The sequence below is a fragment of the Nyctereutes procyonoides genome, unplaced genomic scaffold, assembly GCF_905146905.1.
Source record: "Nyctereutes procyonoides isolate TBG_1078 unplaced genomic scaffold, NYPRO_anot_genome, whole genome shotgun sequence".
NCBI lineage: Eukaryota > Metazoa > Chordata > Mammalia > Carnivora > Canidae > Nyctereutes > Nyctereutes procyonoides.
The window spans coordinates 10,904,031-10,931,911 of NW_026575042.1; the positions used below are offsets into that span (position 1 = coordinate 10,904,031).

Genomic DNA, 27,881 nt, shown 5'->3' on the forward strand with positions numbered 1-27,881 from the left:
GCTTGCTGCCCTTCCTCAGGGATTTTGTTTCTCTACCTAAGCAAACACAGAATGTTTAGTGGTAAAATGGATGGTGTGGTTAGAACCTACAGGTCTGCCTCTGATGGAAACAGACTTTGTATAGCCTCGTGGGTGGCCTGGCACTGAGTAATGACTTGGTTGAAGAAGGCTAGAAAGGCCTGCTTTCTGAGATAAGTTCACTGCCGTTGAGGGCCCACACCTCAGTGGTAACTTTATATGTCTTTCTCTTCTTTACCTCTGTCCTTTGACCCTTTTGTTGCCACCCCGACTCTTCTAGATCCCAGCTATCGTTCTTTTCACTCTGGTGGATATGGCCAGGATGCCTTGGGTATGGACCCCATGATGGAGCATGAGATGGGTGGCCACCACCCTGGTGCTGACTATCCAGTTGATGGGCTGCCAGATCTGGGGCATGCCCAGGACCTCATGGATGGGCTGCCTCCAGGCGACAGCAATCAGCTGGCCTGGTTTGATACTGACCTGTAAATCATCCTTTAGGTAAGAAGTTAAAAAAAGCCAGTTTGGGTAAAATACTTTTACTCTGCCTACAGAACTTCAGAGAGACTTGGTTGGTAGGGTGGGAGTGGTTTAGGCCTATTTGTAAATCTGCCACCAAAACAGATACGTACTTTGAAAGGAGATGTCTTAGAACATTTGAATGTTCTCAGATTTCTGGTTGTTAAGTGGTCATGTGTGGAAGTTATTAACTTTAATGTTTTTTGCCACAGCTTTTGCAACTTAATACTCAAATGAGTAACATTTGCTGTTTTAAACATTAATAGCAGCCTTTCTCTCTTTATACAGCTGTATTGTCTGAACTTGCATTGTGATTGGCCTGTAGAGTTGCTGAGAGGGCTCGAGGGGTGGGCTGGTATCTCAGAAAGTGCCTGACACACTAACCAAGCTGAGTTTCCTATGGGAACAATTGAAGTAAACTTTTTGTTCTGGTCCTTTTTGGTCGAGGAGTAACAATACAAATGGATTTTGGGAGTGACTCAAGAAGTGAAGAATGCACAAGAATGGATCACAGGATATGGAATTTATCAAACTCTAGCCTTGCTTGTTAAAATTTTTTTTAAATATCTGTAATGGTACTGACTTTGCTTGCTTTGAAGTAGCTCTTTAATTTTTTTGCAGTAACTGTTAGTTTTTTAAGTCTCTCGTAGTGTTAAGTTATAGTGAATACTGCTACAGCAATTTCTAATTTTTAAGAATTGAGTAATGGTGTAGAACACTAATTCATAATCACTCTAATTGTAATCTGAATAAAGTGTAACATTGTGTAGCCTTTTTGTATAAAATAGACAAATAGAAATGGTCCAATTAGTTTCCTTTTTAATATGCTTAAAATAAGCAGGTGGATCTATTTCATGTTTTTGATCAAAAACTTTATTTGGGATATGTATGGGTAGGGTAAATCAGTAAGAGGTGTTATTTGGAACCTTGTTTTGGACAGTTTACCATTTGCCTTTTATCCCAAAGTTGTTGTAACCTGCTGTGATACGATGCTTCAAGAGAAAATGCGGTTATAAAAATGGTTCAGAATTAAACTTTTAATTCATTCGATTGTGTCACCTTTTTCTCCTTTTCATTAAATGGTTTGTGAGGATACTTCATTTATTCAGCTTTATCCTGAGGAAAACACACAGAGTGAAAAAGTTGAAGTTGTAATGAGAGAGAGCCCCTTACCTCTAGATGGGATTGTTTGCCAACTTTAACAGTGGGCCCTGGGTTAAATTGCACCAGAAACCTCAATTCAGAGGCATGTAATGTGTGGTCTTTGGGCTACGTAGAACCCAGCTGAAAGCTGGCTTTCAGCTTCCCCCACTTCAGACACCATCAGAAGGTACCTTTCCATTAAGGTAATAATGAAGAATTATAACTCCTGGATTTGGATTTCAAGCACCTTCACATAAATGTGACTTATTTGGAGAGGGGAATTCCTTCAGCTCCACTTTGAACTGAAAACTAAGATGGTTTAAGTGATGTTTATCTTGAACATAATCAGAGACCAGAATGAGCCTTCTTCTATCTGTCTGCCAGGTAATCCTGTCATCCTGGTGCTAGATCTGACAAGCTTAGTTCATCCCTAAGGACAGAGTCAGTAGACCTGTTGTGACTTGTGTTTTGGTCTTTAGAAAGTGACAGTGTTTTGTGCTTAGGGGGAGCAGTTTGAGTTACCAGGCATTACTATTTCATTAAGATCATGACTATTAGATAAACATGTTCACTTCCTTTTGGTTGAAGTTCTATGAAAGCACCTGTGGTCTAAAGTGTAATTGGGATTGGAGACGAGACCCTGTACCTGGTGAAGTGGTTGGTTTTAGGTTCCTTCCAGTGCATGACAGAACCATGCCAGCATCACCAGAAGCTTCACTTCATATAAGGTGCCCCAGCACGGCGTTTCACTTAAAGAACTTTGTAAAATCAGAAAACATTTTCAGAGCTTTGCCTAAATTCTTTATAGTTTTGAAGTTCCACTTAAGAATGTAAAGTTCATTAGAAACGACAAATACCCACCATTTGCTTCAACGTGGATGGAACTGGAGGGTATTATGCTGAGTGAAGTAAGTCAATTGGAGAAGGACAAACAGTGTATGTTCTCATTCATTTGGGGAATATAAATAATAGTGAAAGGGAATATAAGGGAAGGGACAAGAAACGTGTGGGAAATACCAGAAAGGGAGACAGAACATAAAGACTCCTAACTCTGGGAAACGAACTAGGGGTGGTGGAAGGGGGTGGGGGTGACTGGGTGATGGGCACTGAGGGGGACACTTGACGGGATGAGCACTGGGTGTTATTCTGTATGTTGGTAAATTGAACACCAATAAAAAATTATTTAAAAAAAAAAAAAAGAATGTAAAGTTCAGGGCAGCCCCGGTGGCGCAGTGGTTTGGCGCCGCCTGCAGCCTGGGGTGTGATCCTAGTGACCCAGGATTGAGTCCCACATCGGGCTCCCTGCATGGAGCCTGCTTCTCCCTCCTCTCTCTCTGTGTCTATGAATAAATAAATAAAATCTTTAAAAGAAAAAAAATGTAAAGTTCATCTGATTCAACAAGGTGATTCTGCAAGTATTCCATAATACAAAGGCCAAGACATTTGGGAAAAAGGAGAGGGCAAAGCTTGCTCTACCAGTGGTCACTGCCTAACTAGGAGTGTAGAGGTAGTTAACATTGGTTGGTACAGAGGCAAATATGGAATAAGGGGAGAATGGAAGATGTGAACATAGTACTTTAGAGGTCGTACTGGAGGTCAGTGTGAAAAGGGGCTTTTTAGTAAAGGATGGAAAAATTGGTGACCGTTTGGAAAAACAAAATGCAGGGGAAAAAAAAATCCATAACCCGCAAAATACCAAGATTTTAAAGACAAGTAGGATCAGTATTAATGATTTTTCTTTTGCCTCAAACTCCATTATTGTGGCTTGGGAGAGCACTGCACGTCCAATAATTGCTATGTTCATAGAAGAGAATGGCTGTCCTGCAGTAGAGAACTACAGCTTCACACAGCAGTGTGTGGATCCTGCAAACATAATACTGACCAAAAGCAAATCATAAATGCATGCTGTAGGACTTCGTTGATTAAAATAAAGGACAAACTGGAGGACATCACCCATGGATGGTAAAAACAAAAGCAAGCTGCTACAGAAATCAGAGTAGTGGTTACCTGAGGACAGGGGGCACCTGGCAATCGATCCCATTGCAGTGTCCACCACTTAGCTGAAGAAAGAAGTTCTTCTGTGTTGGAACAGATGTTATAGACTTGAGGCTTCAGTCTGGTTATTTGAATCCTTGACGGTGAAAGATCTTAAGATAAAAATGCTTTTTAATTTTTGTTTTGATTTCTGTAATAAAAACAGGTCTGAATCATGCTGTTTGGTTTATAAAGTGCTGAGAGTGTCCTGTTGATGGCCATTGTTCTGTCCTCTTAGAATTTAAGGCAGCCTTACCTTGAGTGAATTCCCCCACCAGCTGCAATTGCAGAGTTGAGAGGCAAGGCCAAGAGGATCATGCTGCTTGTTCCTCCTCTGCGGGCAGGCTGGGGGGGGGGGTCCCTTTGCCCTCCCCACCCGAAAAAGTAAGCTAGGAGCAAGTGACAGGCCACCTCTATCACCTGTATGGAAGGGCCTGAGACCGTCACTTCAGGACTCCATACTTCCCTGGTCCTCATTCGAGGCTGTGACATCTGTATTCCTTCCTCTGCCCCATTGAAGTATGAGGTTTTCAGGGCCTCCTGAAGTTTGGGTGATCTTGTCCTTGCCCCACATCCCTCCCAGTTCCTTCCTGGAGCTCCTATTACAGCTCCTGCATATATCCATAGATTCTGCCACTGTGTTTTTTTCTCTCATGGGGGGTGGGGGTGGGGGTGGGGGGAGAAAAGCGGATCTTCAAGCCGAGATAGGAGAGACCCGGTTCCTCTCTCTCCTTGGCCAAGAGCTTTAGTAGCCCCCAGAGTTTCCCTTTCCTGAGCTGTGTCACAGGGATAAACCTGTCTGTGGTCACAACTGACCTGAGAACCTCGTGAGGTCATCTGAAAAGCCTTGGGGTACTCTGGGAACCAGGAAGAGCTAGATGAAAACAACGGTAAGAGCAAATTCTGTTGCTGCGACCTACAAAACCATAGCCTTAGTTGCCCTGATGATTTTTCCCTCCTCTCAGGACACCTGTGGCTGCAGTGTGGCTCTTCAGAGGGACAGACCCCTCCTCTGGGCACCTGCTCTCAGGCTGTAAGGATGGGAAGTCTTGAAGCTTTGGGCCTGCTGTTAATGGAGGGAAAGAGAGTTCTGTGCGGCCATTTGCCTGGTCTCCTCCCTAATTTACCCTCTGGCGTCCTACCTCTGCAACATGTGACATCATGTCTGGAGAGGCTTGACCCGTGGTTGTAGCCAATTAAAGAGCAAATAGCTGAACCATGAAGGTAGGGGGAATGAGGGCCAGTGGGTGTCGTTCTGGGCCCCTTGCCACTGCCAGAATTCCAAGAGCTCTAATGGGCCGGGAGCCCAGGGCCAGCTTTCTCTTAGAACTGGAGCCAGCCTGGGAAGCCAAATGTGAGGATCTGGGCCTCACATGGGGAGGGCGAGGAAGGGTTAGGCCACCTCCTGCTCACCCAGCCAAGCCTGTTCATGTGTCCTGTGCCTGATCTCAGTGGGACCATGGGTGCTGCTTTCCACGTGGCACATTTATGAGAAAAAAAGGATAACTCCAGGATGCCAACCTCCCATCAGTCTGAAGCTTGGCATGGGCTTGCCTCAGAGCCCCGGCACTGTGGGCTGTGCACTCTAGGCCTGCTTGCCCTTTGCCCACTCAGATACATCTTTCCTGAAAAAGGCAATGTGGCGGGACTTAAGGCCAAGAATGGTCCACTCAACAAAACCATTCTGGAATGTTAAGATTTTCTCGTTTTCCCTCAAATAGCAAAGACTCCTGCTCAGCTAAAAAAGGTAAAGAAGAATCTTCAGTGCTCTGAAATACCCTCCGGGAAGACCAGGCATGGAATTCCAGAGCAGTTCACCCGAGAACTGAAGGACGGGAGAGAACAGATTTATTTCCTAGGAAAATAGGGAGACATATGCCTGTCCCTGGACCCAGCAGGCAAGGTAACTGGAGCCAAGGGCCAGGCCTCTTGCTGCTCAGTCCCCCACTCCCCCAGGAGTTCAAGCAAAATCAGTGGGGTCAGGGGCCACATGGGTACACAGCCTGAGGTGGGGCACATCCCCCAACAGGACTTGGCCTGGAGCCTCCTCACCACTGGCAGTGAGTAGGCTGGGAGAGGTGGAAGGAGACTGCCTGCTTCCGGCTGGGCCACTCTTGCTACCTAACTGCTCACAGCACAAGCTCTGGCTACCCCACTGAGGGACACACACAGGTTGTGGAGTTGGGGTCCTTCAGTTCAACCAGACTCTGTGGCCTTGGGCAAGCGGTCTGCCTCCTCTGAGCCTGTTTTCTCTCAGGAATCAAAGCTAAGGCGACCTGCTGTGTAGGTTGTGGTGACGAGTAAATAAGGTAACAGACATATGTTCTTGATGGAGTTGGGCATAGAGCTGCTGTTTTCATGACTAAGCCACATGGAAGCTGGCAAACTACCCAGATCACTGGGGCTGTTGGTGACAGTGTGACCAGCTTCTCGTGATGCAATTAGACAAGGCCACCTGTGTGCCCACTTGTGCTTCTGTGGGCTGGGGACAGTGTCTGGTAGTGGGGCAAATCCCCTCTTTCTAAAAGGCACAGAGCGTGGGAGCTGGGAGGGGGCGGCAGCTATTGATCTAGTCTAGACTTGCCCTTTCACTTTACAGATGGGACATGGGCCCCAGAGAGGCTGAGGAAGGGCCTGGACTTGCTCATGTGGTCCAAGCTGCCCAGGACGCAGTCCAGATTCAAGAGTAAGCCTTCCTCAGTACGACATTCCCAGCACCTTTCTGCAATGTCCACCAAATATTTTCATGTAGGAGGTTTAAGGGCATGTGAGGGAACATAGGAAGAAACTGGAAAGGTTCTAAGGATTTAAGGGGGTAATCAGTAGGACTTGGCATCAAAGTAGAAGCCCCCGCCCTTTAGATGGGCAGACCTTCCAAGAGGCCTGGGTTCCTCAAGCATTTTGCATCCTTTAGGCAAACTGCACCATTTGCCTGTTGGTGGAGCCTTGCCCAGCCCTCCCCAGGATTCTTGGAATCAGTTTGTCCCTGAAATGAAGAAAAACCAGAGAGGTAGAAGTGAGAGGAAGACGAGGCTAAAACCAGTTTCCAAAAGCTTGCTCTGGAGCTGCGGCTAGTTGAACATTCATGCCTACTCCTGTCTATTAAATCTTCTCTGGAGGAGAGAGCTGCTCACAGATGCCACAGGCTGAGGACTGTGGCTTCTCATCTACGTGATTAGCAGACAGGCTTTCTACCTAGCACACACAGGGAAAGAACATTCTCAGAACAGCCAGCAGACCCATGGTTCCCAGATGCATCCTGCAGGAATGAAGCATCCACTCCATTCTGAGTGGGTTTCCTAGGGCCCAGAGTTAGAACACCTCGGCCAGAAGGTTCTGGGTTTAGCTGACTTTATTAGGTCCAGATAGAGCTACAGTGGTGACCTATGTGGTGACACCGTGTAGCCGAGGGCTTGCTGCAGAGCAGGCTTGTGCTAAGTGCCTTCTTGCCTAGTGTCCAACAGCTTGCAGGATTTCCAGGGCCAGGGAAGCCACCCCACTGTCAGCAGGCGAACTGTGAGAAAAACCAAAATAGAAACACCTTAGCCATCTCCAGGGCAAAATGCCCCCCGTTTCAAAGAGGCTGGACTTTTTGTACCTGAGTATCTGATGGACCGGCTACTTCGTAAAACTGCCCCTTCATCATCTTGAGGTGCAGAAACAGGATACTCAGGCTCTGGGACCTCAGTCGGCCCACAGTCCCAGGGGGGCTCAGAGCTGGCCATGCTGGCACCCCTAAACTAGGCCTGAGCTCCTGGGCCCCAATCATCAGAGCCACTTTGGCCAGGTACGCTGATGCTGAGCTCTACGGGCGAGTCAGATGGCAGCCTGACGTGCTGAGCCCGGGTCCTGCAACAGGCCTGCCCAGAGCCGGCCTGCGGCTGACTTGGGTGTCAGGGCCGTGATGCCAGGCCTGCGTCAGCTGGTGGCTCTCCCTGCTCCATACTGCCACTTCCTGGCCAGTGAGCCGGAAGGCTTTGGGTTTCTTACTCTTACAGGTGTGGATGCCCAAATAAGAGCTTAAAATGGAAAATTTGTTACTGGAACAAATTGAGACACATTTAAACCTGTGCCTTAACAACTGTTAGCAAGGAAAAGAGGGACATACAGCACTGCCCTGAAGTATAAAATTAGCTCATGGCACACTTGGCTACACAGAAACAGGGCTGTTGCCAAATAACCCGGGGTGGGGGTGCTGCGTAAGAGGCGGGGCGCAGTGGACGGGGCTGTGGTTGAGAGATGGTGCCGTGCATTCCTGCTCTGCACATCAGAGGGCCCAAGGGCTGGCAAGAGTGTGTTTGAACTCAGCCGGATCCCAGATGCGTCAAAGCTAAGCTGGTGGAGTCCTGCTGCCCACCTGCAACAGGGCAGCCCAGAGGCCCCAGTGACAGGAGGGTACTCCGACCCCTGGCAGAGCCACATTGGAGCAGAGGTCTTCAGACCTCTGAATAAAGCCCAAACAAGACCACTTCATAGCAGCACCCTCCCCAGGCCAGGTCTGCCCGGCGTAGACCTTTCACCGCTGGGGTGCTGAGCGGGGCTGCAGGAGAGGCTACCAGCGTTGTGGAGCCCGAGCCATGTTTTGACACATTTGGTCCCAGTCTGGGTCCAGCTCCGTTAGGTGCTGGCTTCGGCCTAAGGCAGATGGAGGCCCCTGCTGGATGAGGGCTCCCGCAAAGCCAGGCACTGCAGAGGAAGGGGTTTGGGTGCTCTACGCTCAACTCCTGTCTGCTGGGGGCTCTCCCGTGCCCTCTCTGGCACACCTGCTCAGAGGGGCTTCACGCACAAGTCCAGTCCCTGGGGACAGATGGTGCATGCTCCTCACAGCAGTGCAGCCGGAGGCCCGCAGCCCAGCCTAGGGAGTCACTGTCCACGCCTTAAACCACGGGGACCAGCAGGGTGAGGAGGGCCCGTCCCCTGCGACAGCAGGCCTGTTCTCCCCCATGCACCTCACAGAAAACACAGAGAGCCTACCTCTCTGGCTTACACTTGAGAGGCACTGGGTTAGTCTAATGGCACCCCTTCTCCACAGACTTCCAGCAATGCCCCAGCTACATATTTTTCTTCAGATGAACACTGAACCCAAAACACCAGGTTGCAGAACTCAGAGAACCCTGTGGTTCTGAAAACAAACCACCAGGAAACGCTAGCACCCATTCCATGTCTTGTGCGCCGAGTGAAGGCCGGGAACCCCTTATGAGGTGGGTCCTTCTTCTCCCCAGGACCGGGAGAGCAGCTGAAGCTCGGGGGGGGGGGGGCCTGTGGCCCCCACAGACTCCCTCAGCTTGGGACAATGGCCCGACCGCAGGCCGGCTCTGGCACTGTCACTGTCACACACAGTGAGCCCATGTACAGTACATCACCTTCTGACCAAAAGGGTGGCAACCTTCTTACTCCCAGATCATTTTTCTTTGGTCATTTGGCATTAACAGTTCAGATAAGAGTATAACAGTGTGTAAGCCCTACCCCCCACCTGTCACCACCTCTCAAGCTCAGAGCGTGTGTGTGGCGGGGGTGAAGGTGTCATGGGATGACCCTTCCCTGTGGCCCTAATTTCACCGAGCATCAGCATCACTGTGGAGATGCCCACCTGGCAGTTCGTACCTTTACAGCGTGTGACACAAGCCTGGGTGACTGGGCAGCCCAGACTGTGGAGCTCACTTCCCTACATTGCACATATGGAGCATAGAGCAGAGGACTAGGAGGCTGACCTAACCACAGAGTGTCAGCTTCTGGGGACACACAGTCTGTTCTGCAGCTTCCAAGTTTTCCCTGCAGACATGGCCAAAGAAGACGGCCCGGTGCTGTAGAGCACGCTGAGCTGTCCATCCGGGGCGCAGCCCTGCCCAAACCCCCGCGATGGGGTGGTGATGAGGCTGTGCGCGTGCAGGGTGGCCTTCTTTATGAGAAATGCTTGAGTGTTTGCTGAGCCCAGGAGACTGCACTGCCCCTCCTGAGCCTACTTACCCTCCAGCCGGGGCAAGCCACTCCAGAGCCCGCAGGAGGCTGCCTGCATCCTTGAGACTCTCCAGGTGCTTCTCATTGGATGTGACCTGCAAGGGAGGGAGAAGAAAGTGGTTGGATGGCCCATCCCTGACTCAGGCCCCATTGGAAGGGTACCCCGAGTCTCAGGCTACCGTGGCATTAGGGGGGATACCCCGAGACCCATCCCTCCAGGGCACTGCTGACCAGAGCATTAGAGGCAGACAGTATGGCCCCTGGGGAGTGAGCATGAGTTCAGGGTGGGGTGCCTCTGGTGGGTCCCTGAGGAGGATTTGCGTTCTGAAAGCTTGAACTTCTGAGTTAGAACAAATGATGGTGAATGAACTTATTCAGTTGTTAGAGCCAGGACTCCTTGGGGCCCTGAGGCCAATGCAACCTCATATGGACAAAAGATTCACAGTTCTGGATGCGTGGAGACCTGGGGGGCCTGAGGAAAGAAACACTGATAACCAAACCCCTTCCAGAGTACCCTGGGGGTGGGCCTTTGCTCATTGCCACAGTCCTGGGAGGAACAGGAACAACATGAGAATCTCTGACTCTGTAGCGCCTATGAGCTGAATCATACACTCTCAGGGCTGAAAAGGCCTGAATGGGAGAGGATCCAATCCCGGCTTCTGGAGACCTCCTCATAAACCCCTCCATAAAAGTCCATGTCTGTGAGGCAAGGAGAGAAGGCCTTAAGAATGAACTTTGATCCTAGTATTATGCTTGTTCCTCTTTTTCTTTTTTTAAAATTTTATTTATTTATTCATGAGAGACACAGAGAGAGGCAGAGACACAGGCAGAGGGAGAAGCAGGCTCCCTACAGGGAGCCCAAAGCAGGACTTGATCCCAGGACCCTGGGATCACGCCCTGAGCCAAAGGCAGGTGCACAACCATTGAGCCACCCAGGTGTCCCAGACTTGCTCCTCTTAATTCAACCTTTGTGTCCTATTTTTGTCTTCATTATAAAAAAATACTTTATAATAAACGTTTGCATGGCACTTTACCTTTCAGAAGGCACTGCAGCCTCCTGTCAATTGCCTCATCTATTCTTTTTATTTATTCACCTTGCAAGGTAAGCATGTAGCATGCTTTATAGATGATAAGGTAATAGCGGCTTGGCAAGATTAAGGAGCCACAAGAGAGGTACATGTGGAGCCTGATCCTAATCCTACATGAAGCTGGAACCAGACTGGCCTCAGCTGCCGCCCCACCATTCAAGTGTTCTCTGTCTTTCCATTTGATCATAGCAGCCAGGGTTGGATTATCATCTCCCAGGTTCTCAAGAATAGGGCGAACATTTCTTAATCACTTGTGGTGATAGGAAGGTCATGGGGGGTAAAAAGACCTTAGTGCAGACTCTAAATTACGTGTGAGTGAATTTGCACCTCCACTGAGATCCTATCCTACCTTCTGAGTGTGCCAGCGACCAGCTGCCAGCTCAACTGCATCAGGTGTGATTTCTGCAAAGATTTGCATCTTAAAAGAGCTGCATGTAAATTTGTTCTGAAATTACACCCAACTTGATGAGTTCAAAGACTGCTATTTGAAAACGTCAGCTGTAGTTCAATTATGTCTGAAGTAAGCACAAATGTACACTACAGTGGTCTTCAGAGAGGATTCCCACCTGATTTTTCTCAAAACTGTTCCACATACAGCTTGGTTGAGCTATGTCCAGAATCACTGCCCTTAGCAGCCCTATCATGGGATTGTGTGTAGAGGCTGTGCTCCGAGGCAATTACCCCACAACTTGCAAAGAAATAACGAGACTACATTTGCTCACAAGGCAAGTTAGAAGGTGCAAATAGAAAACTACAGTGAGAATGAGGTGATCAAAGAAAGAGATCAAAACAGCATCATGTGCAGCTGATGTCTGTAGCCATAAATGAAGCCAAAAGAAGTCATTGAAAACTATGTGCTTTGGCCACTTAACTCTATTTTATTTTTATTTTTAAAAAAGATTTATTTAGAGAGAGAGAAAGAGCGAAAGTGTGTGTGAGTAGGAAGAAGGGCAAAAGGAGAGAATCTCCGGCAGACTCCCCACTGAGTGAGAACTCCTCATGGGGTTCCATCTCAATGACCCTGAGATCACCACCTGAACCAACACTAAGAGTCAGATCCCCAACCAAGCCACCGAGGCTCCCCTTAACAGAACTCAGTTGAAACATCAGTTATTGTATATAAGTTGCTGTATATAAAGATGAGTTAATTAGAAAATAAATATTTTAATATCAATCAAAGATTTCAGTTCTGGGTAAGACAAAGAAAACACATGCTACCCTTTCCCTCTAAATGCAGTCATAAAACCTGAATAGAATGCACAGCACAGATATTTAAGAATACTGAAAAGTGAACAGCAATAGGCAGACTGGGGAAAGGCACCAGATTCAAAGCACCAGTAAATTGGTGGTGAACCCAGAATAGCTTGGCTTGAAGTCAGCACTGTGGGGCAGAAGAGAGAGCTCCAGGAGAAACCAGGCTTGAGAAATGGGAAAGGAAACTCCCAAAAGCTCACAGAGAGCAGATAATATCCTCTAGGTAACTCCCCCACCCTTTTTCTCAGTTTTCTTGTCCCAGGCCCTAGGCAATTCTGTGGTGGCAGCAGCAACAGCAGCCAGCACAGGAGCCCGGCCCAAAACTACCCCCCTCCCACCTGCTCTGTTCTCACCAATGTTTGGCCCAGACATGGCAGTTGTGGAAGTGAGCAGTTTATGGCCAGACAGAAAATGGGAGATGCAAGAAACCAGGAAAACATTGGAGAGATAACAGATCAGAAGAGCTTGAGAAACCGCATAAAATTGTTTATAAATTCCTAGGCTCACCCTCAACCTGTGTATGCATGGAACTGATCCAAATGGCATACCAAAAACTTAGGGAACTGAACTAATAAACCTCTGTCCACATCCCCGACTGACACCTAGAGGATGGACACACAAGATAGACCCAAATAGCATTGCAAATGCTTAGAAACTGACAGGACATTGAAATTACTATTCCAACCTGCATCCTGATCATAACCAACATAATTACTTGTTCAAATAAAAGTATCAATATTCTCTGTGGGGTTTCAATTAGGCACAGTGTCTCATAATATAATATTTAAAGTAACCAAGATAAAATCCAACATTGCTCAGCATAGACCATAAATGACAATAAACAACAAAATGACACAGATGTTGGAATTATCTGACAAAGACTTTAAAGTCTTGTAAAAATGCTAAAACAAGCAATCACTAATGCTCTTGAAATAAGTATTAAAATGTAATGTAATACTCTTAAAACAAGTATTAGAGGAGAGGGGTATTAAAATAGAATCAAGAGATCCCTGGGTGGCTCAGCAGTTGAGCGTCTGCCTTTGGCTCAGAGTGTGATACTGGAGTCCTGGGATCAAGTCCCATATCAGGCTCCCTGCATGGAGCCTGCTTCTCCCACTGCCTATGTCTCTGCCTCTCTCTCTCTCTCTCTCTTTCTCATGAATAAATAAATAAATAAATAAAATCTTTAAAAAATAAAATAAAATAGAAGAGAATCAAGTATTAGAATAGGATGTGAAAAATTAGAAGCTATAAAGGAGGACCAATGAAAATTTAGAACTAAAAATATAACCCCCAAATTTTAAAAACCATGCCAAATGGATTCATTAGTATAATGGAAAGAAGAAGTGAACTTGAAGATAGATCAATAGAAATGATCCAATCTGAGCAACCAAAGATAAAGTCTGAAAACACAAATAGAGCCTCAGGGACCTGTAGGACAATAACAAAAGGTCTGTATCACTGGAGTTCCAGAATGAGAGGGCAGAGCATGAATGGATAAAAAGTATTAAAAAAATAAATCATAATTAAAACTATTCCAAGTGTGATGAAAGATATAAATCTATAGATTCAAAAAAGTGAGAGAGACTCAAACAAGATAAACCCAAAGAATCCATATCCAAATACATCATAATCAAATTTGCTCAGGACAAAAAATAATTGTGGATGCAGGCAAAAAAAAAATAAAAAGACAATACAAGTTATGTATAGGGGAACACTGATTTGAATTATTGTGATTTTTTTATCACATTGAGGCCAGAAAAGAGTGACACACTTTTAAAGTGCTAAAAGAAGTATCAAACTAGCATTTTATTCTAGCAAAAATTTAATTCAGGAATTTAGGTGAAATAAAGACATTCTCAGATGAAGGAAAACCAATAGAAGCAGAATTTCCCTAAAAGAATTACTAAAGGAAACTCTTCAGGAGCACCTAGATGAGTCAATTGGAAGAGCATGCAACTCTTGATCTCAGAATCATGAGTTTGAGCCCCACATTGGGGTAGAGATTACTTAAAAATACAAAATAAACTTAAAAAAAAAAAAAACTCTTCATAAAGAAAGGAAATAACACCAGAAGGAAACCTGGACTATTAGGAATGAAGGAAGAGCAACAGAAATGGTAAATATCTGGGTAAACATAACATACTATTCCCTTCCTTTAAAATACATTTGATGGTAGAAAAGCAAACATATAATACTGTGTGATGGGGTTTTAAACACATGTAGATAAAAGAGAACTGGAACTGGGGGAAGGGCAGAGGAACTTATAAGGTGGTAAGGTTTCTATATTGTAATTGAAATTGTAAAATACCGATTATAAGTAGACTGTGAAAAGCAAAGTATTTTATCTTTTTTAAGATCTTATTTGAGAGAAAGAGATAGAGAAAGAGAGCAAGCACACAAGCACTGAGGAGGAGGGGCATAGGGAGAGGGAGAATCAGACTCCTTGTTGAGCAGGTAGCCTGACATGCAGCTCAATCCCAGGACCCCGGGGATCATGACCTGAGCAGAAGGCACACAACCAACTGCCTGAGCCACCCAAGTGCTCCAAAAGTAAAGACTTTTATAATCCCAATGGGAATCCCTAAAAAAAATAAAAATAAAAATAAATAAAAAATAAAAAAATAAAAAAATTAGTAAAAATTACTATAGACAAACTGTACTCGTAAAAAATGTTAAATAAGTCAGGAGAGATACAAGCAAGAAAATGAAAACAAAGGGGATAAGCCTAAATAAAAAGGTAGACTATATCCTAACATAAGAATTACATTAAATGTAAATGATCCAAATTCAGCAAATTAAACAGATTTTTCAACATGACAAAAAAATTGACCCAACTATATACTGCCTACAAGAATCTTAATTCAAATAGAGTAAGACAGGTTGGTTAAAAGTAAAAGGATGAAAACATGTATACCATACAAACATGAATCAAAAGAAAGCTCAAGTGGCTACGTTAATATCAGGCAAAGAAGACTTCAGAACAAAAATTTGCCAAGGACAAATAGGGACATAACATTTTAATAAAAAGATTTAATAAAAAGATTTTAATAAAAAGCTCAAGTGGCTACGTTAATATCAGGCAAAGAAGACTTCAGAACAAAAATTTGCCAAGGACAAATAGGGACATAACATTTTAATAAAAAGATTTTGTTATTAAGATATAACAGTAAATGTGCACTCACTTAGCAATAGAAATTAAAAATACACAAAGGAAAAACTGATACAACTGAAAGGAAAAACAGATAAATCTACAACTGCAGCTGGAGGCTTCAAACCACTCTCATAGTAATAGGATGAGCGGAAAAAAATAATCAGCAAGGATACAGAAGAGTTGAATCACATCGTCAGCTAACTGTATCTCAATGGCTTTTGCAGAGCACTAAACCCATCAGTAATAGAATACACATTTTTTTCCCAAGAACCCAGGAATGTTCACCAACATATACAATATCCTGGATCATAAAACAACTCAACTAATATAAAAGGACTGAAACCATATAAATTATATTTTTAATCATAAACTAAAAATCAATAAAGATGATAGGAATATCCCAAATCCCTTGGAAATTCATCAACTTACTCCTAAATAATTGAAAGATCATTTTCCCAAGGAAATCAGAAAATATTTTATTAAGCTTTATTTATATTTTTATTTAATAAAATTTAATAAAGTATTTTAACTTAGTAAAAAATGATATATCAAAATCTGTGGGATGCTGCTAAAGCAGCACTATAATTATGTGGGATACTTTTCAATCTCTCAGCAATATGCAAACAATCAGAAAGGATGCAGAAGTTTTATACTACAAGATGAACAAACCTGACCTAATTAACACATAAAGAAACATTCATCTAACAACTTCAGAATATATATTCTTTTCAAAGGTACATGGGAAGTTTTCAAAATATACCACATGCTGGGTTATAAGGCAAGTTTTGACAAATTTCAAAGGTATTAATCCAGCAAAATGGGTCAGGATCTATATGCTAAAAATTATATAGAATGCTGATGAAAGAAAAAAATCCCTAAATAAATGGATATACTATGTTCATGAATTGGAAGACTCAATATAATACAGTTATTAATTCCCCCAAAATACAGGTTTAATGCATTTCCTATCAGATTCCCAGAAAGTTTTTTTCTTTTTTAAGAGAGAGAGCATGCAAGTGGGGTGAGGGGGGAAAGGGAAAGGGAGAAAGAGAATCCTAAGCAGACTCCATTCTAAGTGTGGAGCCTGATGTAGAGCTTGATCCCAGAACCCTGAGGTCATGATCTGAGCTGAAATCAAGATGCTTAACCAACTGAGCCACCCAGGCACCCCTCCCAGGATTTTATGTAGATAAAGAATAGCTGATTCTGAATTTGTATGGAAAGGCAAAGGAACAAGAATAACTAAAACAATTCTGAAAAAAGCAGAATAAAGTTGGAGGAACCACACTACAAAATTTTAAGATTTACTATATAGCTACAGTAACCATGATGGCATGGTATTGGCAGAGAGACAGACATACAGATCAGTCACACAGAATTGGTAGTCCAGAAATAGGCCCACACAAATACTATCAACATTTTGACGAATGCACAAAGGTAACTGAATGGGGGAAAGACAGCCTTTTGAACAAATAGTGCTACAACAAAGGATGCCTACATGCAAAAACATGAACTTACCCACATATCTTATACCTTAAACAAAATATTATTCAAAATGAATAATGGATCTGAATGCATAAAATCTAAATCTATAAAACTTCTAGAAGAAAATATAGAAGAGAATCTATGTGACCTTAGCTTTGTTGATGAGTTTTTAGATACATAACAAAAGCACAGTCCCTGAAAAAAAAATTGAAAAATTGGATTTTACCAATATTAAAAACTTTGCTCTTTGTAAAATATTGATAAGAGTAAGATAAGCACAGACTGAGAGAAAATATTGGCAAATCACATACCTGATAAAGGACTTTTACCCACAACGTAAAAAGAACTCTTAAAATTCAACAGGAGAACAAACCATCTGACTATTCAAATGGGCAGAAAATCTACATAGACACTTCACCAAAGAAAGTATTATGGGTGGCAAGTGAGCACATGAAAAGGTACTCAATGCCATTTGTCATTAGAGAAATACCAATTTAAACTGCAATGCTATTCCAATACATACCTATTTGAATGGCTAACATTCAGAAAACAAACAAAAGCCCGCCGGGAAGCAGAGTAGCAGAAACTCTCATTGATTGCTAAGCTGGAATGCAAAATGGTACAGCACTTTGTAAGACATTTTGGCACTTTCTTATAAAATTAAACATGGTCTTATCACATGGCCCAGCAATTGCACTCTTAGGTATTCACCCAAGTACACTGAAAACTTAGGTCTGCACAAAAGTCTGTATCTAGCAGCTTCAGTCACTAAAAAGTGAAAGGAACCAAGATGTCCTTCAACAGGTAAATGAAAAAAACAGTGGAGATACCTTTCATGCATTACTTGGGATATAGGTTTGACTGGGTTTTTAGAATGACAAATCAGTAAGGTCTGGATGATTTTCAAGAAGATAAGAGTTTAGTTCACCTTGCTAAGTTATTTTGTCCTGTGATACTGATTTATTTATTTATTTATTTATTCATTCATTCATTCATTCATTCATGAGAGACCCAGAAAGAGAAAAAAGAGAGAGAGAGAGGCAGAGACACAGGCAGAGGAAGAAGCAGACTCCATGCAGGGAGCCTGACATGGGACTTGATCCTGGGTCTCCTAGCCACCCGGGCTGCCCATGATACTGATTTCTTTAATTAGTCAAACTAGGAAATATTAGGACTTCCAGTGACTTTGAAATGACCCTGAGGAGAGAATTACTCTGTTATTCCAGAGTGGGGGCTCCTCTCTGGCCACTGAAGGTTATAAATTAAGATGGGGGAGCACTTGGGTGGCTCAGTGGTTGAACATCTGCCTTTGGCTCAGGTCATGATCCCAGGGTCCTGGAATGGAGTCCCACATCAGGGACTCCCTGTGGGGAGTCTGCTTCTCCCTCTGCCTATGTCTCTGCCTCTCTCATGAATAAATAAATAAAATCTTTAAAAATTAATTAATTAAGATGGGAACCAACCTAATTTTAGAAACATCCCACTGTACCTACCAACCACATAGTGTGGCCCAGAACCTTCTATTTTCTCGGTACTTAAACTTTTTTGAAAACCAAATTGTGGGTCTGCTCCAAGGCCATCCTACCTATCCCTTTTGTACTATGGAAATAAGAGAATGTTTGGGGCACACTGGGACCCACAGAAGAAGGTCAATGAAGTAGAAGTGACACTTGTCCACTGTGATACTGAATTTCTGGTTCAGCAACTATTGGAGAACTTCTCATGACTGTGATTAGAGTAGTCAAGAATTGCAGGGACTCTTTAAGAAAATAAATAATGTAAGAGTGGACTGGCAAAAAGTATGAACATCATACTTCTTCCTGCAATTACTATTTTCATTACTAGCTCTCAGTTAATTCCCATAAGCCAAGACAAACAAACTCAATTTGGTTTTCCAATAATGTTCTATAGCAGAGGTTCCTGGACCTCTAAGGGTCCATGAGTGGATTTCATTATTTCAAAACGTCCACTTCCTGTGAAAAGAGTCATGCCTGCCTCACATTCCTCATTATAATAAAAATATATCAAATATATCAGCTGAATATGGTGTGGTTGTCATTATCTCACCCTGAGACATCTGTCTCGTAGCTGTGTGGCTAAAATCAATCAAAATGGAAACATGAATTATACTAAATACATGCAGTTCCTTTGGTAGACAGGAGCACTAAAAACATGGGGTGTTCAAGAAAAAGATCAGATAAAAAGTTGGGAATTGGAGCTTAGAACCAAGATCATCTTAGAAAGATTGTTCCTCCAGTGCTGTTTAATTGAGGATACATTAAAAACAGATTGTATACTTTGGGCAAATACACAACTTATTCAACCTGCTACTGTGGCTTGAATATGGTGCATGTCAACCGGCATTCATGCATCACTGGGTAAAACCAAAACACTGTAAGGAGAGGCAGGTGTCCTGCAGAATCAATCTTCAAATTCTCTGCCTGGCTAACAAATTGTAAGGTAGTGACTTTATATGCACACCCTACAGGACAGTTGGGGTTGGCTCCTTTCTGGATTTCACTTTCCCAAAGGCAAACTCACAAAAAAAATCATCTTCTATCCCCTGCAATGGCAGGACATTGAAGTTGGTGAGCTCCTTCAGTTAGCAGGTGAGGCTGTGACAACAGGGAGGACAGTGGCTTATCCAGGTCATGGTGGCCACTGAGGGACAAAGCCAGGTCTGGTGCCTACACTCCTTATCTAAGGCCATAAAAAAGGTGTGAATAAGAATGTATTTTAATTTTCTATCTGTGGTATAACATGAATTCATCCTCATAAAGATGAATGGATAAAGCAGATGTGGTCTATGTATACAATAGAATATTCCTCAGCCATCAGAAACGACAAATACCCACCATTTGCTTCAACGTGGATGGACCTGGAGGGTATTATGCTGAGTGAAGTAAGTCAATCGGAGAAGGACAAACAGTGTATGTTCTCATTCATTTGGGGAATATGAATAATAGTGAAAGGGAATATAAGGGAAGGGAGAAGAAATGTGTGGGAAATATCAGAAAGGGACACAGAACATAAAGACTTCTAACTCTGGGAAATGAACTAGGGGTGGTGGAAGGGGAGGAGGGCGGGGGGTGGGCGTGAATGGGTGACGGGCACTGAGGGACACTTGACGGGATGAGCACTGGGTGTTATTCTGTATGTTGGTAAATTGAACACCAATAAAAATTAATTTATTAAAAAAATAAATAAAAAGAAAAGAAAAAAAAATATGACTCACAGCATTGTCCTCATGAAGCTCATAAAATGTTCCAGTGTGAGTTTCTCTGTTTAGAAATGGTTTGGGGAATGGAGAGATACATGGCTCCAACCAAGTCAGGCCTGGGCAGCCTGTGGGGTTTGTTTATGAGTGTGTAATAACATCTGCCTGTGTTTTCAGTGATCCTGAATGTGTGTGGCAAAATTAAGCCTAGGTAGCTTCAGCTTTCTAACCAGAGAGGCCTCCAGACAGGTCCAGGCAACACTGAGACTACAAAAATCCAGGAGATGAAACAGGCAACAGGGAGCCAGCCCAGGTGTTCCCTGGTGCTTGTTATTACAGACACACGCTTCACAGAGCGGAGGTTTGTTTTAATTCCATGGCCCTCAGATCTCACAAATACAAGTAAAAACAGGCAGGTAACTATGACAACTCTACTTCAGAGAGTTTAAATTAAAAAAAAAAAAAAAAACCATCCACCGGGCCCCTTTATTTTGTTCTCTTAACATATACTTTGTCTTCTCTCAGCTGAGGTTTTTAGGTGACTTCAAAGCCATTTTACCAAACGCATATCGAAACATGTCATCTATCCCCTTGCCATGAGATGCCAGAATAGAATCTGGGGAAGAACCTCTGGAAGGTGAGATGGGATTCGGAAGTTCCTCCCCCACCCTCTGCTGGGTGTTGCAGTGCTCACTGTGGGCCTCTCCAGAAATTTCTTGAGCTGTTGCCAGGGTCCTGCCTCCCACATTGACATCAAAGCAAGGCAATATTAACATGCACTGCTCTGCATCCAGGCCAGTATGCTTGCTCATCATGCCTTCGAGGATGCTGAGCACATGTGGGGTAAAATGGAGCAATTCTCATACAGCTTTCAATGGCCTCAGGGCATCCATGCCTTCCCTGGAGTCCATTTAAAAACTATGTTCTTGGGCAGCCTGGGTGGCTCAGTGGTTTAGCACCGCCTTCGGCCCAGGGCCTGATCCTGGAGACCCGGGATCGAGTCCCATGTCGGGCTCCCTGCATGGAGCCTGCTTCTCCCTCTGCCTGTGTCTCTGCCTCTCTCTCTCTCATATGAATAAGTAAATAAAATGTTAAGAAAAGAAACCTTTATGTTCTTCAACAAAAGTAAGTGAGGCCCCTTCCGACCAGGACTAGTAAGCAGGGGGATGACTGGAAAGAAATCTAGAGGTATCCCTGATTGCTGTCAGTAGATCCGCTGATTGGTCACTAAGCAGTGAGGGGTTCCAGCTAGAACCTACACTAGGTTCTAGGGAAGAGAAGGGAAGAGACAGGGAATAGACAGGGCTTGCAGAGGAGCTAGGCCCCATTGCAAAGCCTTGCTCACCTAGATTTGGCCCAGATTCCCACGAACTCAGGCTCTCTGGAGGGAGCCAGAGATCTTACACTAAGCCTGAATGGTACTAGGGCATGCATAGCACCATCTCTGTGTCCACACTGACCACTATGGAGGGATTCTTCTATGCTCTACAAACAGCACAGCTTAGCTTTCATTTGCAGTTGAACAGCATTGAGGTCCAGAGAAATGATGGTAGCTGGAGTATATTGATTCCTCAAGTTGAAGAAGACTGGGGCAGAAGAGGAAGAAACTGGCTGACCACCTCTTGTTCAAGAGCACCCATGGGTTTCTGTGTTGAGTTCTCAATAAGAATTGGGCAGCAGGGGAGTGTGCACAGGGCATTAGCAGGTGTGCAATGCTAAGGCTAACAGGCAAGGCTAACAAATCCTAGGTTTCAGGTAGGAACTGTTGGGATCCACCTTTGTAAGACTAATTGAGCTATAAGGCCTAGGAGTAAAAAGGCCTTGGAATTTGGGTCAAGAAAGGAAATGAACACTTTGACAACCTTGAAAAATAAATACTAGAATGCTCACTTCCCAGAAGAAATGGAGGCTAACAAGGCTTCTGTGCTTTGCCAAAGTTTGCAGGCTGGCAAGCACTGGCACTGAGATAGGACCCAGTCTCCCCAACTTTAAGACCCCTCTCTGTTCTAAGAGATCATTACATTCTCACATCAGCTGCTGCACCCCCTGTACAGCTGGGGTTGGCTGGTGGGCTGATAAATACCCTCCTTGGTCAGATGCTGGCTCTGGCTCTGTATCCTCTGTGCCACTGTGCACCCTGCCCCTTGCAAATCATATGGTACCCTTTGCTCCCCACCATTGTTGTCGACTCCCATCATTTCCACTGGGAGCAGGGACCACAGAATTTCTCTTCTAGACAGAACTTGGTTTTCCAGGTGTTGACCGAAGTACTCTGTGGGTCATCATATGTACTGTCTGCTGAACGGTTCCTGATATGGGGACCACAACTCATTTGGTGATATCCTTCAGCATCTGGCTACCGGAAGGCTTTGTGCATCCCTCTTTGCATCCATGGGTGGAGGTTTGTCCTTGCTAATGATGGGAAGTGAGTTATAAGTTTTCTGGAATGCCATTGTGGACTATTATTTGTTGTTCTCCTCACAGTGAACCTATGAGGAAGGTCTTCTATGATTCCATAGATGGGGTGAGGTTGCTGGTTAATAGTGGAGCTGAGATGGAGATCAGATATGGCTGACTGCATTGCTCCTCTTGCCCTAATCATCATGCTGCCCTCTGCCTCCCCCATTCAGGGTCTGGATGTAGGAACACTGGATACAGAGCCAGAGCCAGCATCTGACCAAGGAAGGTAGGACCAGGGCCTCTAGAGCTAGGGTCAATGTGGTGAACGCTCTCCTCTGAATGGATATTTCCAGATTTGGAAAAGCACCCAGCAAAGGAGGATGGGAGGTAGGCAAACATGTGAAGTATCAAATTGTATGGACTTTAGTGAGAACACACCAGTGTGGGAGGATTTTCTTCTTTCTCTTGACCTTTCTTTCCTCCTCTCGGGTCCTTATGCTCTCCAGTCTAGCCTGACACCTTCATTCTCCTCTCCTGCCCAAACTCCTGCCTGCACCTGTGGGCACCTGCTAAATCCAGGGGACATGGAAATAATATGCTGAGGATTTGAATGTTTTTCCTTTTCATCCCATAAGACATGATTATTTTCTAGAAGACAATTATCTCTATCTACCTCCCTCATTTTAGGCCAGCCAATTCTCTCACCTCTCTATGGGGCAGTCAAAATGCCCTTATTGCTTAAAACTGTACATAATTATATCAGTTTCTGGCCATTAAGTCTAGTACTTTAAAGTGTTGAATATAATATAGCTGGTTTGGGAAATCTTTTAGGCCTAATCCAACTCACTAGCTACAACATCCAGGTCCAAAATATGTGAGGAAAAAGCAGTTTTAATTGGCAAAGAATTATAATTGTGGACCTTGTGTGGATATAAGGATAGACTACAGGATGGCCCAGAAAAAGCTCTAGTGAAATACAGGATCAGTACATGCTATTTTCCCCAGAGGACCCCATCCAAGTGCTTAGAAAGGCTAATATGAGAGAATGTATTTCCAAGGCAGTGGTGTTAGGATGTCAACCACAGGAGGCTGGAATCATTTCCTCACAAGAGAAAACACTCAAGGTAGCAATCATCAAGTGATTTGGAAAGTGTGAGAACTTGGGTCACAGGAAGTGAGAAACTATGTAAGTAGATAGAATTTGAACTTGACCCAAGAAAGTTCCAGCTCATCCTTAGGAAACTATATGGTCATACTGAGGTATCTATATACTAACCCGCCGGCTGCACCATGGTCCAGCTCACTCCTGTCCTGCGCAAGGCCTACCACGGGGGCCACTTAACCATCCGCCTTGCCCTGAGCGGCTGTACCAACCGGCCTTTCTACCGCATTGTGGCTGCTCACAACAAGTGCCCCTGGGATGGCCGTTTCGTGGAGCAGCTGGGCTCTTATAATCCACTGCCCAACAGTCACGGGGAGAAAATCATTGCTCTCAACCTAGAGCGGATCTGGCATTGGATTGGCTGTGGGGCCCACCTCTCTAAGCCTGTGGAGAGGCTTCTGGGTCTTTCTGGTTTTTTTCCCTCTGCATCCCATGATGATCACAAATGCTGAGAGGCTGTGAAGGAACCGGGCATGTGAAGTCCTCTTAGCATCTCAGAAAACAGATACAGAGGCTACAGAAACAAAAGCTGACTTCAGTGAGCAGAGAACATTGGGAGAAAGGTCAAAGCCCTCTTAAAACACCCGTGCAGAGCTCTTAGTTGTATTAGATTTGGAGGTCAAAAAAAAAAAAAGGATCCCTCATTTGTGGTATGGAGTGTGTGTGTAAGGGTGGGGCTTTGAGGTGGGAAAGAAGCAGATAGAAGTGGCTTAATTATTTTAAGATTTTATTTATTTATTCACCACACACACACAGAAGCAGAGACATAGGCAGAGGGAGAAGCAGGCTCCATGCAGGGATCCCGGGACTCCAAGATCATGCCCTGAGCCAAAGGCAGATGCTCCACTGCTGAGCCACCCAGGCGTCCCAGAAGTGGCTTAATTAAAGCACCCATTTCCAGCTCTTTCTCTGAACCTTCCAGTGGATAGGGAGACAAAGTAGAGCGATGTCGATGTCAGGGCAACAAGTCTAAATAAGCCTCCACAACTTCCTTCTTTCCTCAATTCCTCACTCCACCAAATAAGGACACTGTCAGCTATGTGTCCTATGTGCTGTGATGCTATGATTCAGCCATTATACATAAGGACAATTAGGAAAATGCTTTCAATGTAAAGTAAAAAACACAAAACAAATATATACGTCGAACATGACTGCAATTATATAAAATGGGTATAGCCTAAGTTTGAAGTCTGTGGTGTTATAAGAGAATTACACATCCTCATTCCCAAGGCCCTCAGTTTAGTTAGAAGTGGGCAGAAATAAACCACAAGCGTACCCGAGGTGACACATGAAAAGCTCTTCTGGCAACTATAAAGGGTCCTACACGCATTAGTATGATTCTGTACTCAAGATGATTGAACACCTACTATGTGCCAGACCCTATTTGGAGTCTGGGGATCTAGTGGTGTCAAGTCAGAGCTATGGCTGTGAGAAGCAATGAGAAAGTAAACAGAGTAATTTAAGATAGCAGTAGGTACCATGAAGAAACTAGAGCAGGAGGAAAGGAGGAAGTGTGTGTGGCTGGGGGGGATGGTCTCCCTGAGAACAGAATGGTGAGAGCGCCAGCCATGAGAACTGTGCAGGGACCTGTATTCTGCAAAGGCAAGAGCAGCAGCCACACAGGCCTTGAGGTGGGAATGATGCTGTGGATACTGGGGGCAGCAGAAGCATGGAGACAGCTGGGAGAGACTGTGCAAATGGTCCAGGGGGCGGCCACAGGGACCACATCCAAGAGCTCACCTGCCAGCCCTGGATCCCCAGCCATGCTGACTTGACCCCTCCTGTTTTTCCTCCCACTGAGCCTTCAATTAGGCAAAGACAAGACGCTGCCTGGACCTTTGTCCTCAGTGGCAGAGACAGCACCTTCCCTGGTAAAGGTGTGAGGCAGCAGGGAACTAGGGGCGGTGAGTGTGCCAAATGAGCCAACCCCTTATTGTAGGTCAAGTGTCTACACAGTCTCCTTTGGGGAGGACAAAGTCTACATCCTAGACTTTGTGATGTGGAAACAGAACCCTTAAGGTTTCTATCAGGACTCTTCAAAGAGGAGGAAAAGCTGGACATAGAGACCTTACATTTGAAATGGGTGACATGATCCCATACTCATTCTCAGAGTGGAAGGGAGATAAACTCATCCACAATTACTAATAATCTTTTAAACAGACTTATTAGATGAGAGTTTTGGCTTTTGGCGACTACTTTATGATAAATGTTGAAACTATTAGCTAAATTAGTGAAGTCTTCAATCTCCTCCTGTCAACTTTTTTTTTAATTTTTATTTATTTATGATAGTCACAGAGAGAGAAAGAGAGGCAGAGACACAGGCAGAGGGAGAAGCAGGCTCCATGCACCGGGAGCCCGACGTGGGATTCGATCCCGGGTCTTCAGGATCGCGCCCTGGGCCAAAGGCAGGCACCAAACCGCTGCACCACCTAGGGATCCCCTTCAATCTCTTCCTGAAACACATGACTGAGGAAAAAGTTGGTTATGGCAGACCATGAATTCTGCTTGTAGGAACATGCTCCATGAACAGAAACACCTTTGCTGCTGTGAAGTCACTGCATTCGCCAGTACAGGGAGGAGATGACATGGGACTGGGGCCTAGTCACTTGTCCCCACAGGCTCCAGGGAGGCCATGACAAAGGACTACAAGGCATCAAGTTGGGATTTGTTAGGTTTGGACAGAGGGCCCCAGGGACTGAGGGACATGAGTGGTTGAGGCAGCAGGATCTAGAGACTGAGCTAACACCCCAGGATCCTCAGTGTGGGCTGGGCTTTGGGTCTCCAGTCAGGAAGGCAAGTGAAGGAAGACTTTTGGCCTGGTGGGAAGACCCACAGCCAGCAGCAGTGTGGATGCAGGTTTTCCCGGGACTCAGAGGCAGGTGGCTTCCATGAGGCTCACCATCACCTCAGCAGCTGCCTCAGCATGTGTCAGGACAAGGCCAGACACCAGCAAGCAGAGCTGGTGGGCATGCCTAAGGCAAGGGTTGACTTATTTCTTCTTCTGCCTTGCACTGTCCTTTAAACTTCACCTTGTACTTCTGGGATTCTCAAAAAATTGGGGGCTGCTGAAATTTCCTCAAATTGATAAAACTGGGAAGAAAATGAAATGGAAAGAAAAATTAAAGCACATTTGGTTTACATGATTAAAGCCATAAGGCACCAATTAGTCAAAATTTAGGCCAGATATTGGCTGCCGGACAGCTGAAAATTCCCATGGTGGCTCAGTTAGTTTTGTTAAGAGACTTAATCAAATACCAAGAGATTCCATTTGGAAGCATTTTAATAATGCACCATTTTGAGAAAATGAGCAGCCCTTGTGAGCATCTTGTCCTCCCCTCCCTTGGGCAGACCACAGCATGAGGACATTCTTTGTGAGGCCTTGAGAAAGCCTGGCTCCAGAGAAAGAGGGGAGTTGTGGTATCCCTGGATTTCACCTCAGAGAGGCAGGTCAGCTCTCAGCTGACCCTCAAGCATCCATTATGTAGTAGCTAGCTGGTGACAAGGAGCTGTGTGTGTGGTGAAGGTGGGTGGGCCTGGGAAACTCCTAGGAGAAGCCTGTTCTACTTTGGGGGTGAACCTGGTGACCCACGCAGTGCTGAGCAAAATTGGTATCCACAGAAAACAACTTCCCAGACAATGATCAAACTGGCTTTGGGATAAAATTAATTGAAGCAAAGTCTCAGAGACTAGGACAACATCAAGGAGCCTAGGTCTTCCTCTGTAAAAGGCTCTGGCAGGCTGAGTTGACCAACCTCTACAGGCCTCTATCCCTCATCATTGTGGGGAACTCATAGGGCTGGGGACGGGGAAGCATGGCTGTTGCTGGTGACTGGATAGGGCTCAGGGTCCTAGAATCAAGGGAGTTGTGGCTACCATATGGCAATCACTCCTCCCCTTGGGCCACCCAGGGCACTTTAATAGAGATGCCAGAGCTTTGGTCAAGGGAATCTCTAACTGGTGGGTCAGAGCCTCTAGAAAAGCCTTGGGTTCGCTTCAGACTCTGCTCACACATCTTAGTAGGCCAGAGTGGGACACTAAGAGGGCCTTGCAGAGTTGAGAGCCCAGAGCTCTGAAACTGACAGGGACTCCAACTCAAGCTAGGCCAGGTACCATGGGGGAATGCTCAGGAATAGGTGGTTTGGCCATCAACAGGCTAGATCATTGTTTTCCCACATTGTCCTTAATGGCTCACAGGACAAGGTCAAGACTCTTGGAAGTCTAAGAGTATTATCCAAGATGAAAAGCTTTCCATGCTTTCAGATGAGGTGGGACATACACAACTTACATGTGCTTCATGAGCCCCAGGTCAAATGCTTGCTCAGGCAAGTTATGTTGTAGTCTTCTCATGGTATATTAGAACATCTGGGGAAATTCAGGAGGCTGGCTCCCCTGCCCTATTTTTCTGTGTGAAGTTAAGTCATGACTAGCCTTTGATGCACAATACCCTTC

The 27,881-nt window shown here is 44.9% G+C and overlaps 3 protein-coding genes across 5 annotated transcripts in view; 2 read left to right on the forward strand and 1 right to left on the reverse strand.

Annotated features, from left to right (window-relative positions):
• CTNNB1 (catenin beta 1) overlaps positions 1 to 1,587 on the forward strand; it is a 40,041-nt gene extending 38,454 nt beyond the window's left edge. Inside the window, exons 15-16 of one of the 3 annotated variants that reach the window (XM_055321058.1) lie at positions 299 to 519; positions 826 to 1,587. In XM_055321058.1, the coding sequence (XP_055177033.1) occupies positions 299 to 507 (209 nt within the window). In that variant the 3' untranslated portion in view covers positions 508 to 519; positions 826 to 1,587. Of the gene's footprint in view, positions 1 to 298 lie in introns of all 3 variants that reach the window. The other 2 variants (XM_055321059.1, XM_055321057.1) reach the window with 2 other exon arrangements.
• Positions 1,588 to 7,055: 5,468 nt separating this feature from the next.
• ULK4 (unc-51 like kinase 4) overlaps positions 7,056 to 27,881 on the reverse strand; it is a 590,170-nt gene continuing 569,344 nt past the window's right edge. The window contains exons 36-37 of the mRNA XM_055321719.1: positions 9,682 to 9,767; positions 7,056 to 7,228 (exon numbers count right to left, since the gene is read on the reverse strand). Of these exons, the coding sequence (XP_055177694.1) occupies positions 7,165 to 7,228; positions 9,682 to 9,767 (150 nt within the window). The 3' untranslated portion in view covers positions 7,056 to 7,164. The remainder of the gene's footprint in view (positions 7,229 to 9,681; positions 9,768 to 27,881) is intronic.
• On the forward strand, positions 23,552 to 23,900 carry LOC129507356 (28S ribosomal protein S16, mitochondrial-like). The gene has a single exon (XM_055321721.1). The coding sequence runs from the start codon at positions 23,561 to 23,563 to the stop codon at positions 23,882 to 23,884; it is 324 nt and encodes a 107-aa protein (XP_055177696.1). The 5' UTR covers positions 23,552 to 23,560; the 3' UTR covers positions 23,885 to 23,900.